General features: G+C 44.9%; 1 protein-coding gene across 1 annotated transcript in view; it reads left to right on the top strand.

The window, feature by feature from the left end:
• Window positions 1-19,659, top strand: part of LOC101347204 (sodium/glucose cotransporter 1-like) — a 128,501-nt gene extending 108,842 nt beyond the window's left edge. The window contains exons 12-15 of the mRNA XM_004386212.3: window positions 9,649-9,817; window positions 13,957-14,172; window positions 16,348-16,450; window positions 19,442-19,659. Coding sequence (XP_004386269.1) covers window positions 9,649-9,817; window positions 13,957-14,172; window positions 16,348-16,450; window positions 19,442-19,659 — 706 coding nt within the window. The remainder of the gene's footprint in view (window positions 1-9,648; window positions 9,818-13,956; window positions 14,173-16,347; window positions 16,451-19,441) is intronic.

Here is a 19,659-nt window from a genome sequence, read left to right as displayed (position 1 = left end):
AGGAAATTCCTTTGTGTTCCTAGGAAGCCCTGCCACTCTTTGTTTTTCTGCATAATGTAGGCATCAGAGAGCTGTAGAAGCAGCAAAGACTAGCTTAAAATTCTAGACAAGGACTACTAGGAAGTAGAGAAACATACAGAACTTTGGCAGTCTTGTGGCGCTAAAGTGCCAAATTGAGAGGCCTCAAACACACACAAGTTTTCTCAAGACATCTGTTGAGTTCCGGCACATTGTGAGAGGCTATCGAGCTAAGCTAAAACCTTCTGAAAAACGGAGTAGAATTTCCTGGGGGTGCTGAATCATGCCAAATGCTTTTTTTGCATCTATTGAGATGATCATATGTTTTTTCTCCTTTACTCTTTAATACAACAAATCCTACAATTACTGATTTTTAAATGTTAAACCAACCTTACGAACCTCGAATAAACCGCATTTGCTCATGTTATGTTATTTTCTTTTGTATACTGTTGGGTTTGATTTGCTGATATTTTGTTAAGAATTATTCTGTCTGTGTTTATGAGGCATATCAGTCTGTAATTTTCTTTTTTTAATAAAGTCTTTGACAAGATTTGGTTTGAGGGTTATGCTAGCCTCACAAAATGATTTGGGAAGGGTTACCTCCTCCTCCATTTTCTGAAGGAGTTTTTATGAGATTGGTATTATTTCTTTGTTATAAGTTTTATAGAATTCACCAGTGAAACCATCAGTATTTGGAGTGGTTTTTAAATTATGAATTCAATTTTTAATAGACATATGGCTATTGAGGCTTTCTATCTCTGTGTTAGTTTTGTTAAGTTGAATTTTTCAAGACATTTGTCCATGTTATCTGAGTTGTTATTGCTCTTTGTTCATAACTTTTCCTTATTATCATTTTAATATCTGTAAGATTTCTAATAATGATCACTTTTTCATTCTTAATGTTGGTCATTTGTTGGGGGGGCTCTTTTTCTCTTGATCAAACATTTCTAGAGATTTATCAATTTTAATAATCTTTTTCAAAGACCCAACTTTTGTATTTATTTTCTCTATTTTTGTCTTTTTTCGTTTTCATTGATTTCTTTTTTATTTATTTTTTTTTCTTTTTACTTTAAATTTACTCTTTATTCTAGCTTCTTAAGGTAGAAATTTAGCTCATTGATTTAAAACCTTTATTATTTTTTACTATAATCATTTAAATCTATAAATTTTCCTCTAAGCGCTGCTTGAATTTTTGGCAGTTCCCTATTGATGTACGGCTGCAACCATTTTTGAATTATCTTCAGCAAAATTTTACTTGCGTATGATATTAATAATACTGTTTGATAATTTCCACATTCTGTTGGATTACCTTGCTTTGGAACAGGCATGGATATGGATCTTTTCCAGTCGGTTGGCCAGGTAGCTGTCTTCCCAATTTTTTGACACAGAAGAGTGAGTGCTTCCAGCGTTGCATCTGTTTGTTGAAGCATCTTAATTGGTATTCCATCAATTCCTGGAGCCTTGTTTTTCCCCCAGTGCCTTCAGTGCAGCTGGGATTTCTTCCTTCATTACCATCCATTCTTGATCATATACTACCTCCTGAAATGGCTGAATGTCAACGAATTCTTTTTGGTAGAGTGACTCTGTGTATTCCATCTTCTTTTGATGCTTCCTACACCACTCAAATTTTTGCCCATAGAATCCATCAATATTGCAACTCGAGGCTTGGATTTTTTTCTTTAGTTATTTCACCTGAGAAATGACAAACATGTTTTTCCCTTTTGGTTTTCTAACTCCAGGTCTTGCACATTTCATTATAATATTTTATTTTGTCATCTTGAGCCAACCTTTGAAGTTTTCTGTTCAGCTCTTTTACTTCATTTCTTTCATTTGCTTTAGCTATTCTATGTTCAAGGGCAAGTTTCAGAGTCTCTTCTGATATCCATTTTGGTCTTTTCTTTCTTTCCTGTCTTTTTAATGATCTTTACAATCTGGATTCAGAAGCAAACATGGAATGAGGGATATCATTACTGAGGTCAGATGGATCTTGGTTGAAAGCAAAGAATACCAGAGAGATATTTACCTGTGTTTTATTGACTATGCAAAGGCATTCAACTCTGTGGATCATAACAAATTATGGATAACATTGCAAAAAATGGGAACTCCAGAACACTTAATTGTGCTCATGCGAAACCTGTAACATAGACCAAGAGGCAGTCGTTTGAACAGAACAAGGGGCTACTGCATGGTTTAAAATCAGAAAAGATGCACATCATGGTTGAATCTTTTCACCATACTTATTCAGTCTGTATGCTAGGCAAATAATCTGAGAAGCTGGACTAGATGAAGAAGAATGCAGAATCAGGATTGAAGGAAGACTAAATAACAATGTACGATATGCAGATGACACACCCTTGCTTGCTGAAAGTGAAGAGAACTTGAAGCACTTAACTGATGAAGATCAAAGACCACAGCCTTCAGTATGGATTACACCTCAACATAAAGAAAACAAAAATCCTCACAACTGGACCAATAAGCAACATCATGATAAATGGGGAAAAGATTTAAGTTGTCAAAGATTTCATTTTACTCGGATCCACAATCAATGCCCATGGAAGCAGCAGGCAAGAAGTCAAACCATGTATTGCACTGGGAAAATCTGCAGCAACAGACGTTTTTCAACTGCTGAAAAGCAAAGATGTCACTTTGAGGACTAACGTGCACCTGACTCAAGCCATGGTATTTTTTATTGCTTCATATGCATGCAAAAGCTTGACAATAAATAAGGAAGACTGAAGAGGAATTGATGCATTTGAATTATGGTGTTGGCAAAGAATATTGAGTATACCATAGACTGCTAGAAGAATGAATAAATCTGCCTTGGAAGTACAGCCAAAATGCTCCTTAGAAGCGAGGATGGCGAGACTTCATTTCACTTACTTTGGACGTGTTATCAGGAGGGACCAGTTTCTGGAGAAGAACATCAGGCCTTGTAAAGTAGGTCAGCAAAAAAGAAGAAGACCCTCAATGAGATAGACTGACACAGTGGCTGCAACAGTGGGCTCAAACATAGCAACAATTGTGAGCTTGGAGCAGAACTGGGCAACATTTCATTCTATTGTGCGTGGGGTCGCTATGTGTCAAAACCGACTCAAGGGCACCTGTCTTAGTCATCTAGTGCTGCTATAACAGAATACTACAAGTGGATGGCTTTAACAAAGAGAAATTTATTTTCTCACAGTCTAGTAGGCTAGAAGTCCAAATCCAGGGCATCCGCTCCAGGGGAAGGCTTTCTCTCTCTGTCGGCTCTGGAGGAAGGTCCTTGTCAGTACTTCGGGTCCAAAGGATGCATTCTGCTCCCGACACTGCTTTCTTGGTGGTATGAGGTCCCCATGTCTCTCTGCTCACTTGTCTCTTATATCTCAAAAGAGACTGGCTTAAGACACTATCTAAACTTGTAGATCTCATCAATATAACTACCACTAATCCATCTCATGACATCATAGTGATAGAATTTACAACACATAGGGAAATCACATCAGATGACAAAATGGTAGACAATCATACAATCCTGGGAATCATGACCTAGCCAAGTTGACAGATATTTTTGGAGGACACAATCCATGACAGCACCTAACAAGAACAAGAAGCCCTGCTTTAGCTGCATCCCACAAATCTTTATATGTTGTATTTTTATTTTCATTCAGTGCAAAATATTTTCTAATTTCTCTTGTGGTTTTTCCTTTGATCCATGGGTTATTTAGAAGTATGCTGTTTAATTTCCAAGCGTTTGGGGCTTTCCTAGCTAACTTATTGTTATCAATTTCTAATTTATTTCCACTGTGATCTAAAAACATACTTTATCAGATTTCAGTCTTTTTAAATTTATTGATACTTATGCTATGGGCCTACTTACGGACCATCTTAGAGAACATTCTATGTGCATAATAAAGCTGTTGGATGTAGAGATCTATAAATATCAATTAGGTCAAGGTAGATGGCAGCATTATTCAAGCCTTTTGTATTCTTACTGATTTTTTTGTCTAGTTCTATCAATTACTGAGAGAGGGGTATTAAAACCTTAAGTTATGATTGTGGAGTTGTTTATATTCCCTGTAGTTCTATAATTTTTTGCTTCATGTATTTTGAATTTCTGGTATTAGGTGTATACACACTTATGCTTATTGTGCTTTCCTCAGGAATTGACCCTTTCATCGTTATGAAACGCCTCTTTTTATCTCTAATAATATGCCTTGTCTTGAGGCTTACTTTGTTATTAATATAGCCATACAAGCTTTCTTATGCTTTGTGTTTGTAACATCTTTTACTTTTAACCTGTAAATATTTTTCAAGTGAGTCTCTTATAGAGCACATGTGGTTGAATCATGATTTTTCATTTAGTCTAACATTCTCTGCCTTTTGAATGTTTACTCCATTTGCTTTTAATGCAATCATTAATATAGTTGAGAATATTTATTAATGTTCTATTTTAACTCCTTTTTATTGCTCTAGGGACTACAGTATGCATTCTTAATCTATCACAGTCTACTTAGAGTTAGTATTGTACCACTTTATGTAAAATATAAGTACCTTGCAACAGTATATGCTCTTTTCCTCTTCCACCCTTTCTGTTATTTTTGTCGTATATTTTACATCTGCACACATTATAAACCCCACAACACAATGATATAACTTTTGTTCTGAGTAGTCAGTTGTCTTTTAAAGATGTTAAAATAAGAAAAAATATAGAATTTTTTATTTATTCATTTATTTTACCTTTTTGGTATTTATCATTCTTTCTTTTAGGCCAGAGTTTCCATCTGTTTCATTTCTCTTCACCCTGAAGAACTTTCTTCAGCGTGTCTTGTAATGCAGGTCTCCTGGTGACAGTTTTTCTTGGTTCTTAATGATGAGAAAATATTTTTTATTTCATCCTCTTTTTTTAGAAATATTTTTGCTGGATTCTGTGTTGACAGCATTTTTCTTCCATCACTTTAAAGATGCTATTCCATTGTCTTCTGTCCTCTTGTTGCTGTTGAGAAGTTACCTATAACTTATATTGTTACTTTTCTGTATATAATGTATCTTTTTCTCCTCTGGCTTTCAAGATTTTTCTCTTCATTTTTGGTTTTCAGCAGCTTCATTATATGTGTAAAGGTAGGTGTGTTAGTGTGTGTGTGTGTTTGTATGTGAGTGTGTGTTTATCCTGCTTGGGTTTTGCTGAGCTTCTAGAATCTGTAAGTTAATGGTTTTCACCAAATTTGGGGACTTTTTTTTGTGTGTGTGCTTTAGGTGAAAGTTTACAGCTCAAGTTAATTTCTTATACAAAAATTTATACACATACTGTTTTGTGACCTTAATTGCAATCCCCAAAATGTGACAGCATACTCCCCCTTTCCACCCTAGGTTCCCTGTGTCCATTCAACCAGTTCCTGTCCCTTCCTGCCTTCTCCTTCTGCCTCCAGACAGGAGCTGCCCATTTGGTCTCAAGTATCTGACTGAACTAAAAAGCACACGCCTCACGTGTTATTTTTTGTTTTATAGTCCTCTCTAATCTTTGTCTGAAGAGTGGGCTTCAGGAATGATTTCAGTTCTGGGATAACAGAGCATCCGAGGGCCATAGTTTCAGGGGTTCCTCCAGTCTCTGTTAGACCATTAAGTCTGATCTTTTTGTGTGAATTTGAGTTCTGCTGCACACCTTTCTCTCACTCTGTCTGGGATTTTGTTGTGTTCCCTGTCAGGGAGGTCATTGGTCGTAGCCAGGCAGCATCTAGTTCTTCAGGTCTCAGACTGGTGGCATCTCTGGTTTATCTGGTCCTTTAGTCTCTTGGGCTAATGTTTTCCTTGTGTCTTTGGTTTTCTTCATTGTCCGTTGCTCCAAGTGGGATAGGACCAATTGATGCATCTTAGATAGCTGCTTGCAAGCTTTTAAGACCCCAGACGCCACTCACCAAATTTGGGGAATTTATGACCATTATTTCTTTGAATATTTTTCTACTCCATCCTCACCTCTCCTTTTGGGAATCTGTTTACACATATCTTAGTCCTTTTGTTATTGTACCAAAGATCATTAAGTCTCTGCTTATTTTTTGGAAATTTTTTCTTCTCTGTATTCTTCAGCTTAGATTTCTATCAGTCTGTCTTTAGATTTACTGGTCCTTTCTTCTCCCATTTCTAATTTACTATTAAGGCCAACCAGTGAATTTTTCATTTCAGATATTTCAGTTCAGAATTTCAGTTCTGTAATTTCTATTTTGTTCCTTTATAAGGTTTCTATAGTTTCTATTTTTCTGTCACAATTTTCCATCTGTTCACTTATTATGACTATCATTGTCTTTAAGTCCTCTAATATAACTATAGTAACTATTTTGAAGTTCTTCTGGCTTTAACATCTGAGTAATCTCATGGTCAGTTTCTACTGATTGCTTTTTTATTGACTATGGGTCAAATTTTTCTATTTCTTCACATGCTTAGTGTCTTGTTCATCTAGTGCTGCTATAACAGAAATACCACAAGTGGATGGCTTTAACAAAAAGGAATTTATTTTCTCACAGTCTAGTAGGCTAGAAGTCCAAATTCAGGGCATCAGCTCCAGGGGAAGACTCTCTGTCAGCTCTGGAGGAAAGTCCTCGTCAATCTTTCCCTGGACTAGGAGCTTCTCTATGCAGGGACCCTGGGTCCAAAAGACACGCTCTGCTCCTGGCTTGGCTTTCTTGGTGGTATAAGGTCCACCACTCTCTGCTCACTTCTCTTTCCTTTTAGCTCTTGTAAAATAAAAGGTGGTGCAGGCCGCACTCCAGGGAAACTCCCTTTACGTTGGATCAGGGATGTGCCCTTAGTAAGGGTATTATAATCCCACCCTAATCCTCTTTAACATAAAATTACAATCAGAAAATGGAGGACAACTTCACAGTACTGGGAATCATGGCCCAGCCAAATTGATACACACATTTTTTGGGGGACATCATTCAATCCATGACACCTAGTAAGTTTTTATTGTATACTGAACATTTTGGATGGTACATTATAGAGACTGTAGCTCATGCTTTTCTGAAGAGGAACTTCTGAAGATGTTTTTGTTCTAGCATGCATGTAAATTACTAACTAATCTCCTAAACTTGTGGAGGCTTGGTTTTATACTGTGTTAGGATGGGTCTGTTTCAGTTTTCCCCTTAGTCTTCAAGCAAATTCTTTGTTCTGAGATATAGTCCCTACTCCTAAGACATGACCCTTCTTGAGTTTCAGTGAAAAGCCCAAAGTGGTTACATAGCCCTTCTAACTTGATGAGATTCAAGCCAATTTCTGTCTCCCCTGCTGTAGGAGTCAGTTAAAATCATTGCTAAGCTTTTTCAGCCTTTCAACCATTGCTTTTTACTGTACTCTTTGGAGATTCTCCCACACATACACAATTCAAGGGTCAGCCAAGGGTTCAGTGGGGGTTTATACACAGATTGGGACTTCCTTGTTCTATGGATCTCTCCTTTCTAGTATTTCCCTCAATGTTTTTCAGCCACTCTGGCAGCCCCATACTCTGTCCTCTGACACCTCAACCAATGACAGTGGGGCTTTCTGCTTGACTTCTAGCCATCCTACACCATGCAGACTGCGGAGGGCCTTCAGGAAAAAGCTGTATAAATGGAGATACCATCTAGAGTGCTTCCTTTTTTTCCAGGATTGAATCCTCTCCCATTTCTGCCTGCTTTTGGCTGCTCTCCTGTGCTTTCAGATTTTTTTTTTATATTTTTCCCAGAGTTTATTATTGTTATCTGTGAGAAAGTTAGTCCAATGCCAGCTCTGCCATCATTACTGAAACTGGAACTCACTGCCCTGCCTCACCTTTGACTATCAGTAAGTTAGTCCTTTGTAGCTTATATTTACACTCTCTTAGAATTGTAATTTTTAAGCCCTTGTTGACATAGAACTAAGATGTGTTCATCTTTGACATTTTATCTAGTGTAATTTTGTAAGTGGATATGCATTTAAAAAATCATCTACTTAGAAAAAGTAATGAATATTTGGAGCCTCTTCCCACTCCCTTAAAAATTTCAGCAAAATTGAGTGAAATAAGTCAATCACAAAAGGACAAATATTGTACGAGACCTCTATTGTAAAAACTCATGAAAAAGTTTACACACAAAAAGTAACAATCTTTGTTGGTTACGAGGGATGGGAGGGGTGAGGGAGAAATACTAAACAGACAATAGATAAGTGGTATCTTTGGTGAAGGGTGAGACAATACACAGTACTGGGGAAGCCAGCACAACTTATACAAGGAAAGGTCATGGAAGCTCCATAGACACATCCAAACTCCCTGAGGGACTGAATTGCTGGGCAAAGGGCTGTGGAGACCATGGTCTCAAGGAATGTCTAGATCAACTGGCATAACACAGTTTATAAAGACAATGTTCTACATTCTACGTTGGTGAGTAGCGTCTGGGGTCTTAAAAGCCTGTGAGCGGCCATCTAAGATACTCCACTGGTCTACTCCTTCGGGAGCAAGGGGGAATGAAGAGAACAGGACACAAGGAAAAGACTAGTCCAAAGGACTAATGGACGATAGCTACCAAGGCCTCCACCAGACTGAGTCCAGTACAGCTAGATGGTGCCCAGCTACCACCACTGACTGCTCTGACCAGGATCACAACAGAGGGTTCTGGACAGAGCTAGAGAAGGATGTAGAACAAAATTCTAACACACACAAAAAAGACCAGATTTACTGGCCTGAAAGAGACTGGAGAAACCCCGAGAGTATGGCCCCCAGACACCCTTTTAGCTCAGTGGTGAACTCACTTCCAAAGTTCACCGTTCAGCCGGGGATTGGACAGCCCCATAAAACAAAACAGGACTAATGAGGCACAGCAGTCCAGGGACAAGGACTAGAAGGCAGAAGGGGACAGGAAAGCTGGTGCTAGGGAACCCAAGGTTGAGTAAGGGCGGTGTTGACATGTAGTGGGGTTGTTAACCATTGTCATAGGGCAACATGTGTACTAACTGTTTAATGAGAAACTGTCCTGTAAACCTTCATCTAAAGTGAGAATAGCAGCACAACTGGAAGAACATAATCGATGTCACTAAATTGTGCATGTAGAAATTTTTGGAAATGGTGTATCTTTGGCTATGTATATTTTCACCAAAAAAAAAAAAGTTCGAGAAGGGAGAGTGTTGACATGTCGTGGGGTTGTTAACCAATGTCATAAAACAATATGTGTACTGACTGTTTAATGAGAAACTATTCGTTCTGTAAACCTTCACCTAAAGTACAATTAAAAAAAAGAAAAACAATTTCAGCAAAATTTAAAGAACAACATAAGTTTCTAAATTTAACTTGTTAAAATCTTTAAAGTCATGTGCCATGCTAATCTGTCTGAAAGAAAAAATTTGTGTTATCTTTCAAGAAATTAATATCTGCCATGTATTGTATATTTTAAATACGACTGCCCCAAATATACTCTCCAAATTCGGACAAACACTTGGTTTTATTTGTTCATGAGTTGAAGGGGTTTTGTCTGCCACCCTGTGACACCTATTTGTGTTCAGGGCTATAACCATCTCCTCTGCCCCCACACTCATAAATGGGCACCTGAATTTAACCTAAGGAATAATTGAGTTAATAGTTTATGGTTTGTAGATATTTTATTGGCAAGAAAAAAAAATCATCAAATTGTCATTGACTGTTGATTTAATTTCCAGGTTTTTCATTATTTTATTACTTGCTGTTAGTATTGCCTGGGTCCCTGTTGGGCTAACATCACAGAGTGGACAACTTTTTGAATACATGCAGGCAGTGACAATTTACCTGGCGCCACCCATTGCTGCTGTCTTCCTGCTTGCCATATTTTGCAAGAGAGTCAATGAACAGGTGGGTGTTGGCATGGCTACCGCATGGTGCAAGGTGCAGGGCCATCTTCACATTGTAGTTGCCTTTGCAGGAGTTGCTTTCAAAGGGTCTCTTGTGCTTTGAGAGTTCGACTGTTGCATCATTTGGTTTCTGAGAGATGATTTTCTTCTGGGAAGATTTGGTCTGAGCTCCCTCTTGTGCATGGAGGGAAAGTAAAAGCTCTAATTTATTCTCCACCCCTTGTAATGTAACCCACTCTGGCTGTGCCATAAATGGTACAGAGTGATGAAGGATTCTTCATCACATATAACTGGGAAAATATTCTTCTCTTGCCTCTGTACACGAATGTGTCTCACCCAGAGATTTCCCACTTTCAAAGGGAATGTAGTAGTGGGCTCCTTCCACCTTCCCTACAGTGAGGAGGTAATTATTTTGACCATCTCTTCCAGGAACACTTACGACCAAAAAAAGATCCCAATTAAAGGTTCAATCATTTCATCAATAAGACACTGAAAGCACGGTTTGCCAGAGTATTTTCATTTATTTGAGTCATATCTTAACTTTTGTTTCCCCCAATAACCCCTAGCAGTGGGCCTTGTACCAGTTCCTGAGCGTGGCATCTGAGGCAATCTGTGATCTGGCCCCTGCCTACTTTTGCAGGCTTCCCCTCTTCACACACAGCTCCTCAGCCCCAGCCACTCCAGACAACTTGCTGTGCTGTTTTCCCAACTGTCCAGCGCCCTCTCAGGCCTCTCTTCCTACATATAGACTGTTTACTTTGCCTGAAATGCTTTTTTCCTTCTCCACCTGGCGGATTCTTCCTCCCAGGCTCATCTCAGGTATGGACTCCTCTAGACCAACCTGCCATTGCTCCCTGCTCTGTCCCACTTGCCAGGACTCCCGTTAGCACTGAAATACAGTGGGAGAGCAGCTAGGTGCCAAGGATGCTAGCACTGCTTCCCTTGGCTCTCTTGGGAAGGGCACAGCCAGAGGAGCAGGCAGTCAGGGGCTGTCAGGGCATGTCACCAAGGAAAACGGAGATCTAGTCAGTGCTCTTCCACTATTCTGGTCCAAGATTGCCTGCATACTGCATCTACCATCTCTGACCTAGACAGCTTCTCAAGCCCTCTCTCCACCCTCTGCTTCAGATGGCATACCCATCTTATAGTACCAATCTTCTTCTAGACCTGCCCTTCTGCATGTCTCCTTCAGTGAAACCATTCCTGAAGCCCACTATTCAGACAAAGATTAGAGTGGACTATAAAACAAAAAATAATACATGTGAGGTGTGTGCATTTTAGTTCAATCAGATACATGAGGCCAAATGGGCAGCTCCTGTCTGGAGGCAGAAGGAGAAGGCAGGAAGGGACAGGAACTGGTTGAATGGACACAGGGAACCTAGGGTGGAAAGGGGGAGTGTGCTGTCACATTTTGGGGATTGCAATTAAGGTCACAAAGCAGTATGTGTATAAATTTTTGTATAAGAAATTAACTTGAGCTGTAAACTTTCACCTAAAGCACAAAAAAAAAAGTCCCCAAATTTGGTGAAAACCATTAACTTACAGATTCTAGAAGCTCAGCAAAACCCAAGCAGGATAAACACACAGTCACATACAAACACATACACACACACACACACACACACACACTAACACACCTACCTTTACACATATAATGAAGCTGCTGATAACCAAAAATGGCCTGACTTCAGGTTTCAGCACTTTCTCCAAGGTTATTGGCTCTAGTGGACCCACACACTGAAGCCATCCCTTCCTCCATCTCCTCTGACATCCACCCCGCCTAAGCCAGGCTCAGCTATAGCTCCCAGCTGAGGCATAGCTCATACCACCGTGTCTCAGAGGGGCATCAGGCAGCACTAGCATTTCTCTGCATCCATCAGACCAAACAGGCATGCCTAGCACTGCTCCGCATGTCTGGGAGATTCGGCAGGTTCCGTTGGGTCTGTCCAGCCCCATACTGGGCACCAGATGTAGTGCCATCTTCATATGAAGGCTTACAGAAGCTCATGGAAACCACGTCTTAGCCTCATGATGAGATTGACAGCCATGATTTCAGAGCAGTCATTTTCAAAATTGTGTAAAATGTTTAACCTCAACATATATTCAACTAATATTGAGTGCGTTCTGTATGCCTGTCCTAGACCTGTCCTGCTCTAGGCCCTGCGATACATGATAGACTACGTCCTTACCCTTCTGGGGTCTTATGGAGTCTAGTCAAAGAGACAGGTGACATGCAATGAGCACTGTTAGTGACACAGTGCTGTTTAGGAGGGAAAAAAGGACAATGGAGGATGGTAGGGCAGGCGCTGGTAGGGACAGGAACATTGGTCAAGTGGTAGGAGAAAAGCTCTTTTAGGGAAGTGACCTTGAATCTGAAACCTGAATAGTGAGCCAGAACACCAAGATCCAGGGAAAGAGCCAAACGGAGGGGTAAGTATGAAGGCTGAGCCAAGAGCACAGTGGGCAGGTCTGAATTGCAGGAAGAAGGCCAAGTGGCTGGAGCCACCAGGCCCAGGGAAGAGGGATGGAGCAAAGTGAATCCGAGTGGAGGGTGGCATCCTCTCGCATATGCTTTGAAAGGTCATGCTGGCTTCTGTAGGGAAGATGGGCTACAGCACACAGGCAGGAGGACACCTGCATGGGAGAGATCGCAGCCATAGAGAGAATAGGAAGGGACTGGATTCTGGATACATTTTGGAAGTAGAGCCAGCAGGATTTGCTAATGGACTGGTGGTGGGGCATGATGAAAAGAGAGGAACCAGGGTTGACTCCTGTGCCACCAAGCAGACAGAGGTGCCATTAAAGTGATGGGGAAAACTAAGTTCTTTCAGGACACAGTAGGTTCAAGGCACCTATTCATTATCCAACTTAAAAGTGTTTCTAGGTTTTGTTTGTTTTTTAAGTTGTCTAGTTGACATAAGAGAGAGTACAAGTGTCTCTGATCTTTGTTCAGCCTAAGACGGTATTATCTTCTCATTGTTGCTTGCACCCTACATCTGCAAGGTATTTGATGCCTTTATTGTGAAGAGTTTAACTTTAGGACTCAGATATCTAGGTGTCAAAATAATCGAAGCACAAAAAGAATGAAAGGTACAGGGTTTATTTGAGAAGTTAGTCTGTATGTATCCAGAAAGACATCTCTGTTCAGGAAGACAGGAAGGTTCGTCTTAGGCCAGATAGAGTGAGTTTTCAAGGAGGAAATATAAAGTAGAAAGTTAACCACTGACTAATCTTAGCATAAGGAGTCGTGGTGCCACAGTGGGTAAGCATCCAGCTGCTAACCAAAAGGTTGGCAATTTGAACCTACCCAGTGGTTCCAAGGGAAAAAGACTTGGTGATCTGTTCCCATAAAGATTAAAAAACCAAACCTGTTGCCATCCAGTTGATTCCCACTCATAGCGACCCCTATAGGACAGAGTAGAGCTTCCCCATAGGGTTTCCTAGGCTGTAGTCTTTATGGGAGCAGATTGCCACTTCTTTCTCCCACAGATTGGCTGGTGCCGACCTTTCGGGTAGCAGCCGAGCACTTAATCATTGCACCACCAGGGATCCTTCCATAAGATTATGGCCTAGAAAACCCTATAAGGCAGTTCTACTTTCACATGGGATCTCCATGAGTCAAAATCGACAGCACCCAACAACAATCTTGACATGATTAATTGAATCATGCCCCCTTCCTGAAATCAGCTGAAACCAGGTTACTAAGTGGTCTCTGGTCTGGCCAGCCCCGATTTATTTGCACAAATCCTCAGGTGTAGTCTGGATGTTTTAAAATAATAAAGGCACCCCAACTACTCAGGAGATTCTAAAGTTTTAGAATATCTCTCAGGAAGCAAAGGGCATTACCTAAAGTAAAATTCTTTGCATAAGATAAACTTTGAGCTAGTTTATACTTAACAGATGTCTTTGTAATAAAGAGAAGCTGCACGACTCCATGGTCACTGTGTCTCCACACTATTTTCTGTTGTCTGCTTTGGGTGCACTCCACAACGATCAGTGGCCTTGGTGAACTTTCCTCCACACTCAGAGATCTGTCCATGTCTCTGGTCCTTGGTGTCTCTAACACGGGGAACGAGGAGAACATGCTGTGCTCCTCGCAGATCTTCCTCAGGTGACTCTCTCGGGCTCCCTCTTTGGCAGGGTGCCTTCTGGGGGCTGGCCAGTGGACTCCTGATTGGTGTCTCTCGAATGGTGGCAGAGTTTGTGTACGGCCCCCAGAGCTGTGAGAAGAGCAGCAGATGCCCGGCCCTGGTCTGTGGAGTGCACTTCCTCTACTTCGACATCATCCTCTTCGCACTCAGTCTGCTCATCATCCTGGGGGTCTCCTTAGCAACAGACCCCATTCCTGACAAACACGTGAGTGTTGCTGTCAGGACTTCCTGGGGCCCACCCGCTGTCCCAAGGGGCAGTGCCTCCGCTTTGCTAGAATGGAAGCCTGCTTCATTCTGGCCTTCTCTTTGGAAGTCAGATGAGGGGTTGAGGGTGTGGGTGGGTCAGAAACAGGTGATTAACATGGAAAGGGCCCTGCCTTAAAACAACAAATCAAAACAAAAAGCTCTTCAACAGTCCACCAATTTGGTATTGGATTGAGAAGTTCGCCTTTTAAAATGCCAATTTCCTTTGGAAGTGTTGAATTCACTAACCTCAGTATGAATCAATGTAATTAGGGAAGTCCCAGCTGCCACCCCCTCAGAGGAAATTCAGCCAAAGGGAAGGGGAGACGGTCTTGCTGGGGGGATTCCCTTAACCGGCTCTGTGCAAGGAGCTTACACAGCTGTCTCCTTACAGGGCCCTTTCTTACCTCCTAGGAGGCCCTGCATGGTGCAAATGGTTAAGTGCTCAGCTGCTTACTGAAAGTCTGAGGAGGTTCAAGTCCACCCAGAGGTGCCTCGGAAGAAAGGCCTGGCAGTCTACTTCCAAAAAATCAGCAACTGAAAACCCTGTGGCGTACAGTTTTACTCTGATACACATGGGGTCGCCATGAGTCAGAGCCAACTCCATGGCAACTGGTTTGTTTTGTTTTTTTTTAATTAGTCACCCCATTTCTGGATAATAGAAAGCCTGGGCTCAGAGAAGTTAAGTGACTTGTCTGAGGCAGCCTCCCAGTCAGTGGTGGAGCTGGGCCCCAGCCTGGCTCTGAGCTTGTGCTCTCCACCATGTCAGCTGCTTCATCAGAACAGGGACTTGGCCAGAAAGCAGCAGGAGAAAGGGGCCAGACGTCCAGGATTCCAAAGGGTCTGCAGTGTGGAGAGGCACTCAGAAGGGAGATGCTTTTCTTGCAACCTGGCCTGAGGCCCAGAAAGAGCTGGTGTTTCGTTACCAAAGCTGAGGTGGGAGGTCAGTTTGGAGGCTGCATACTCCAGTGTCTCCCAGCCCAGCTATGGGTTCCCCTCTACCACCTTTTCTGCTCAGGACTTCCATTTGACAAGACTCCGGGATGCGCAGGCCACCCTGGCCTCTCATGGAGCACCGCCAGGAGAGCTTCCTGCTCTGAAGTTCCTCCTTCTCAGGTCCTTCCTAGGCCATCAGCTTGTCTGTGCTCTTTTCTTTTGCTTCTCTTACTCTCAACCTTTTGTTTTTGCCCTGTTTCTCTTGTACTCAGCCAAGTATTTTTTGAGCATTTAACACCTGCCTAGCAAAAGGAGGGGGAAGAAGAAAAAAAAAAGTAATATGTATGATTAGCTGCAACGTGCCAGGCACTGGGTTGGGCCTGCTACACACCACGCTGTGCCTATCACTCCCGGGGGCACCAACCCCAACTCTCCCAGCACATCCAGCGTCCTCCTCCACAGAGCAGGAGGGTGCTGTTGGGGAGGCAAAATGAATACACACGGCCTCTTGAGGAGGCAGGTAAAGGCTGTGCTGAGTCTACCACCTGCATAGCAGTCCCAGCATGTCAGTCCAAGAAGCTTCTCTGAGAGGTGGGGCTGAGGCTGGGTCTTGGAGTAGGGCTTGTCCAGGACTCTGATGGCCCAAGGCTGGCAAAATGGAGTAAAATACATCCATTCCAGAATGCGCCTGGTGGAAATGTCCACTTGGTTGTGCTTCTGCTAGCTGGGTTTTGTACTTCGCAAAGTTTCCATATGTGTTTTCAGTTAAAAAAAAAAAAATGACAGACCCACAGCAATAGGGAGCGCTCCCGTTGTGCATCTGCCAATGCAGCTGAGCTCAGCCAGGCCGGTATCAGCCCTGTCCTGCTCATCCTCCCTCCTGGGCAGAAGTGGACTGGGGTGTGGGTGGCCTCCCATTCGGAACCGAAAGGAGCCCTGAGCTCATTGCCACCAACCCCCTTCCTACAGCCAAAGGACATGAAGGCCCAAGCAGCTTGTGTCACCCTTTGCAGAGGTCACACAGTCACTGGTGCCAGCCCAGACGGAAATCCAGTGTCCTGGACCCCTCTTGCCACCCACCTGAGGCCTTCCACAATCAGACTCTGTCCAGTCTGTCTGGGACCCTGGCGCCAGCTGCCGCCATGGTGTCGTGTGGCCTGCATGGCAGGGCCTACATGGTGACACACCTGCTCTCCCCCAGCTCCACCGGCTCTGCTGGAGTTTACGCAACAGCCAAGAGGAAAGGGTGGATCTGGATGTGGAAATGCAAGGGAAGAGAGTCTTCAAGCCACGGGCACAACCAGGTGAGGAAGAGGCTCCAGAGCCCTGGGTTGGGGGTGGGGGGGGCACTTCCTGTCTGCTATCTTCACCAGCTCAGAAACGCGCTTCTTGGTGATGCCCCGTCTTGCATTTTCCCAATGCCTTCTGGGGGCGTTTAGGGCATGTGAGTTTGCAGTGCTGACCACACCATGTGGACACCTCTGTGAGGCAGTCAGGGATTGGGGGGTGCATGTGGGGTTCATCAGCAGGTGGACTGTGGCCTCTTGAGGGCAAGTGGGGAGAAGAGTAGGTCGGGGACTGCGGCAAGGGCCACAGGGTCATCCTGCAGCCAGGGGGTGAGGAAGAGCAGGAATCAGGGATGTGTGGTGGCCTGGAGCATTTCCAAGGTGTGACCCACTGAGGCAGCCAACGCTGAGCCCAAGCATAGAGACCTTGGTGTGTCTCAGTAGGAAAACGTAAGGGGGGGTGCGGTGAGGGCATCAGCCTCCGAAACACGCACCAGAAGGGACGTGAGCGAAGTGTCCATGGCCCAGCCAGGTTCTTCACCAGAGGATCCCACTATTGGAGAGAGACAGAGCCCGGAAAGGGAGAGATAGCAGAAGAGGCTTGCTTCCAAGAGGAGCGCAGTAGCAGTGTTCCCACACCCATGGGAATTCTCCAAAGCAGCAGTGTGTTCCCACACCAATAGGAATTCTCCCCAACGGCAGGGCATTCCCACACCTGTGGGAATTCTCCCCAGTGGCAGTGCATTTCCACACCCATGGGAATTCTCTGTAGTAGCAGTGTGTTCCCACATCCCCAGGAATTCTCCCCAGTGGCAGTGCGTTTCCACATGGGAGGAAGCAACTTTTTGATGGAGCACGGACTTTAAGCTGGTCAGCAAGGCTGAGAGGGAGTGAGTTGGTGGGGGTGGGGTGGGCAATGGAGGGGTAGGAGGGTGCAGGTCCCCTGGAGTCAAAGAACTGTAGGAGTGGAGGTTCCAGAGGGACCGAGCTAAGAGGGAGCAGTGTGGCAGTTGCAGAGTGCCGCCGGGTCAAGGAAGAGCATGCGAGAGAGATACTGCGGTGGGCTGAGAGAGAGGGGGCCCAGGCCCTGAGAGATAGGACACAGGAAATCACCAGAGACAGAAGTGTGGTGGAGAACATGGCTGGCTCAAGGGCCAAAATCCCCAAAGTAAGAGGGGGAGGGGCCGGAGGAAGGAACAGAGGGCTCAGTTGGTGCTAGAGCCTCCCACAGGGTTTCACGGAAAGAGGCGGCAAGTGAGGGCCTGCAGAGGGTGGGGGGTGGGGGGGGGCAGACCCACCTCAAGGGCTCTAAGGGGAAGCTGGTCCTGGGGAAGCTAGATTCCAGTAAGAGCAAGAAGGGAGAGAATGTCTGAGAAGAGGCTGAGGTCCCGGGGCTTTCAGAGGCCGTGGGAAGGGTTTCAGCAGATGGGGTCAGGAAATGCTGTTGAGGGCCATAGGGGAAATGACATGAGCTGCTTTTGGGACTGACGCAAACAGGTATAAAGGGCCTAATGAGCTTAGTGAGGAGTCAGAGGTGCTGGAGGCTTTGAGTCTGGGGAAGGAGCAGGGGGCTGGGAGAAAGGGATCTGGGTTGGGGGCTCCATGGACTCTGCCAGTGGTGAGGTGAGGCAGGAGGGGGGAGGCCCCCCTCAGACACTCTTCTCTTCTGAGGGGGTAAACTGACTCATGGGGTGCCCTTGTAGTTCTCCCTCATTCCACAGCAGGGGGCAGAGGATAGTGAAGAGTCTGTTTATTGCCCACATACCTCATGCGAGGCACTGTTGACAGTACTTCAGTGTGTCACTCATTTAATCCTTCCCTTCACATAGGTGATATGCAGTTACTACTCCCATCTTAGAGATGGGAATTGAGGCCCTGAACATTTCTGTGATTGGCCCAGTGCCCCATCGCTGACCAGTAAGCCGTGTGGCTGGTGTCTGAACACAAGTGGTGTGACTCAGAGTGTGTCCTGGGCCTTTGGGCTGTGGTTTGAAAGCCACTTGCCTTTCACATACTGGCACCAGCACCTCTCCCCAGCAGCCTCTTTGGGCCTGGAAGCTGGGTGCCAGTGTAGTAACAACAAAGCAAGGGTGTGGTTGCTCAGGGTTTCCCCAGCTCCGCTGGCAGCTGGCTCCATGGCTTCGGGACCCTTTGCTGGAGAGACCCTCCCTTGTAGCAGAGGCTCCCTGGCTGATTGATTCCATCATCCATGAGGCAGGACACCAGAAGGATAGCTGGCCTGGAAGCTGTCCAGCCGTGAAAACAAATGTCACTTCAGACACAGGACATGCAAGGAGGAGGGGTACAGCCTTCACGGACTGCCATCATGGAGAGAGCCACTCCCAGGAGCCAGCTTGGGAGGTGTCTGGGTGGTGGTTGTGACCCGCAGTGCTGGAGCTGGCCATGGTGCTGCCCAAGCCAATCACATCGCCCGCCCTCCGTGCCAGCAAGCCAACCTGGGCACCAGCAGGACAGCAGAGCTGGGGCTGATGGGACCTCAGAGCACGGCCAAGCTGCAGAGTGTGCCTGTTCACCAGTGTGACCTAGAGCGTGAACTGAAACTTCTGACAAAGTATCAGCAAGGCCCCAGGAGAGCCTGGGCCAGGTGGTAGGACTGACCTCTGCCTCAGGGAGACTTGAGAGGTGGCCAGAGAGCAGTGCCTTACCAAGACTCAGGGGTTTCTCTCTTCCGAGAGTTGTGACTAGGAAGGGAACTCAGAGCAGCAGCCACTGGCCCAGACCTGGAGAGCCACGTCTGGGTCATGTGCTGGGAACGGAGCACCGAGCCTGTGGCATGGTACAGGCCCCCCACTGCTGCCGCCTGCCCAGTCTTGGGCCCTGGGCAGCCCACACTGCCTCCCTGAGCCCTTGGCCCCTAGCACACATCTCTGAGGGTGGTTTGTGGTGTCCTAGGTCCAGAGGCTGTTGGAGCTGGGCCTAACTCCCTGTGAGGCTTCCCTCCATGCCCAGCCCTGTGCCCCTGACCTTCACCTGTCCCCTCTGTTCCAGATGTGCTGAAGCAGGGCCAGAGTTGCCTGTGGAAGGCCTGGCACCTGTTCTGTGGCCTGGAGTTGAAACCGGGCCCCAGGCTGGCCCCCCAACAGCCTACCCCGGAGAGGACAGAGCAAGGTGACAAGCTGGAGACACCCCTAGTAAGAAAGCTTGTCAAGGCCAGCGGACTCCTCCTGATGGCACTCCTGTTCCTCGGCCACATCTATTACTTCTGA

This window comes from Trichechus manatus, unplaced genomic scaffold (genome assembly GCF_000243295.1).
Source record: "Trichechus manatus latirostris isolate Lorelei unplaced genomic scaffold, TriManLat1.0 scaffold00157, whole genome shotgun sequence".
Taxonomy (NCBI): domain Eukaryota; kingdom Metazoa; phylum Chordata; class Mammalia; order Sirenia; family Trichechidae; genus Trichechus; species Trichechus manatus.
The sequence above is the reverse complement of the archived record's forward strand: the minus strand, read 5'-3'. Positions and strand labels throughout refer to the sequence as shown.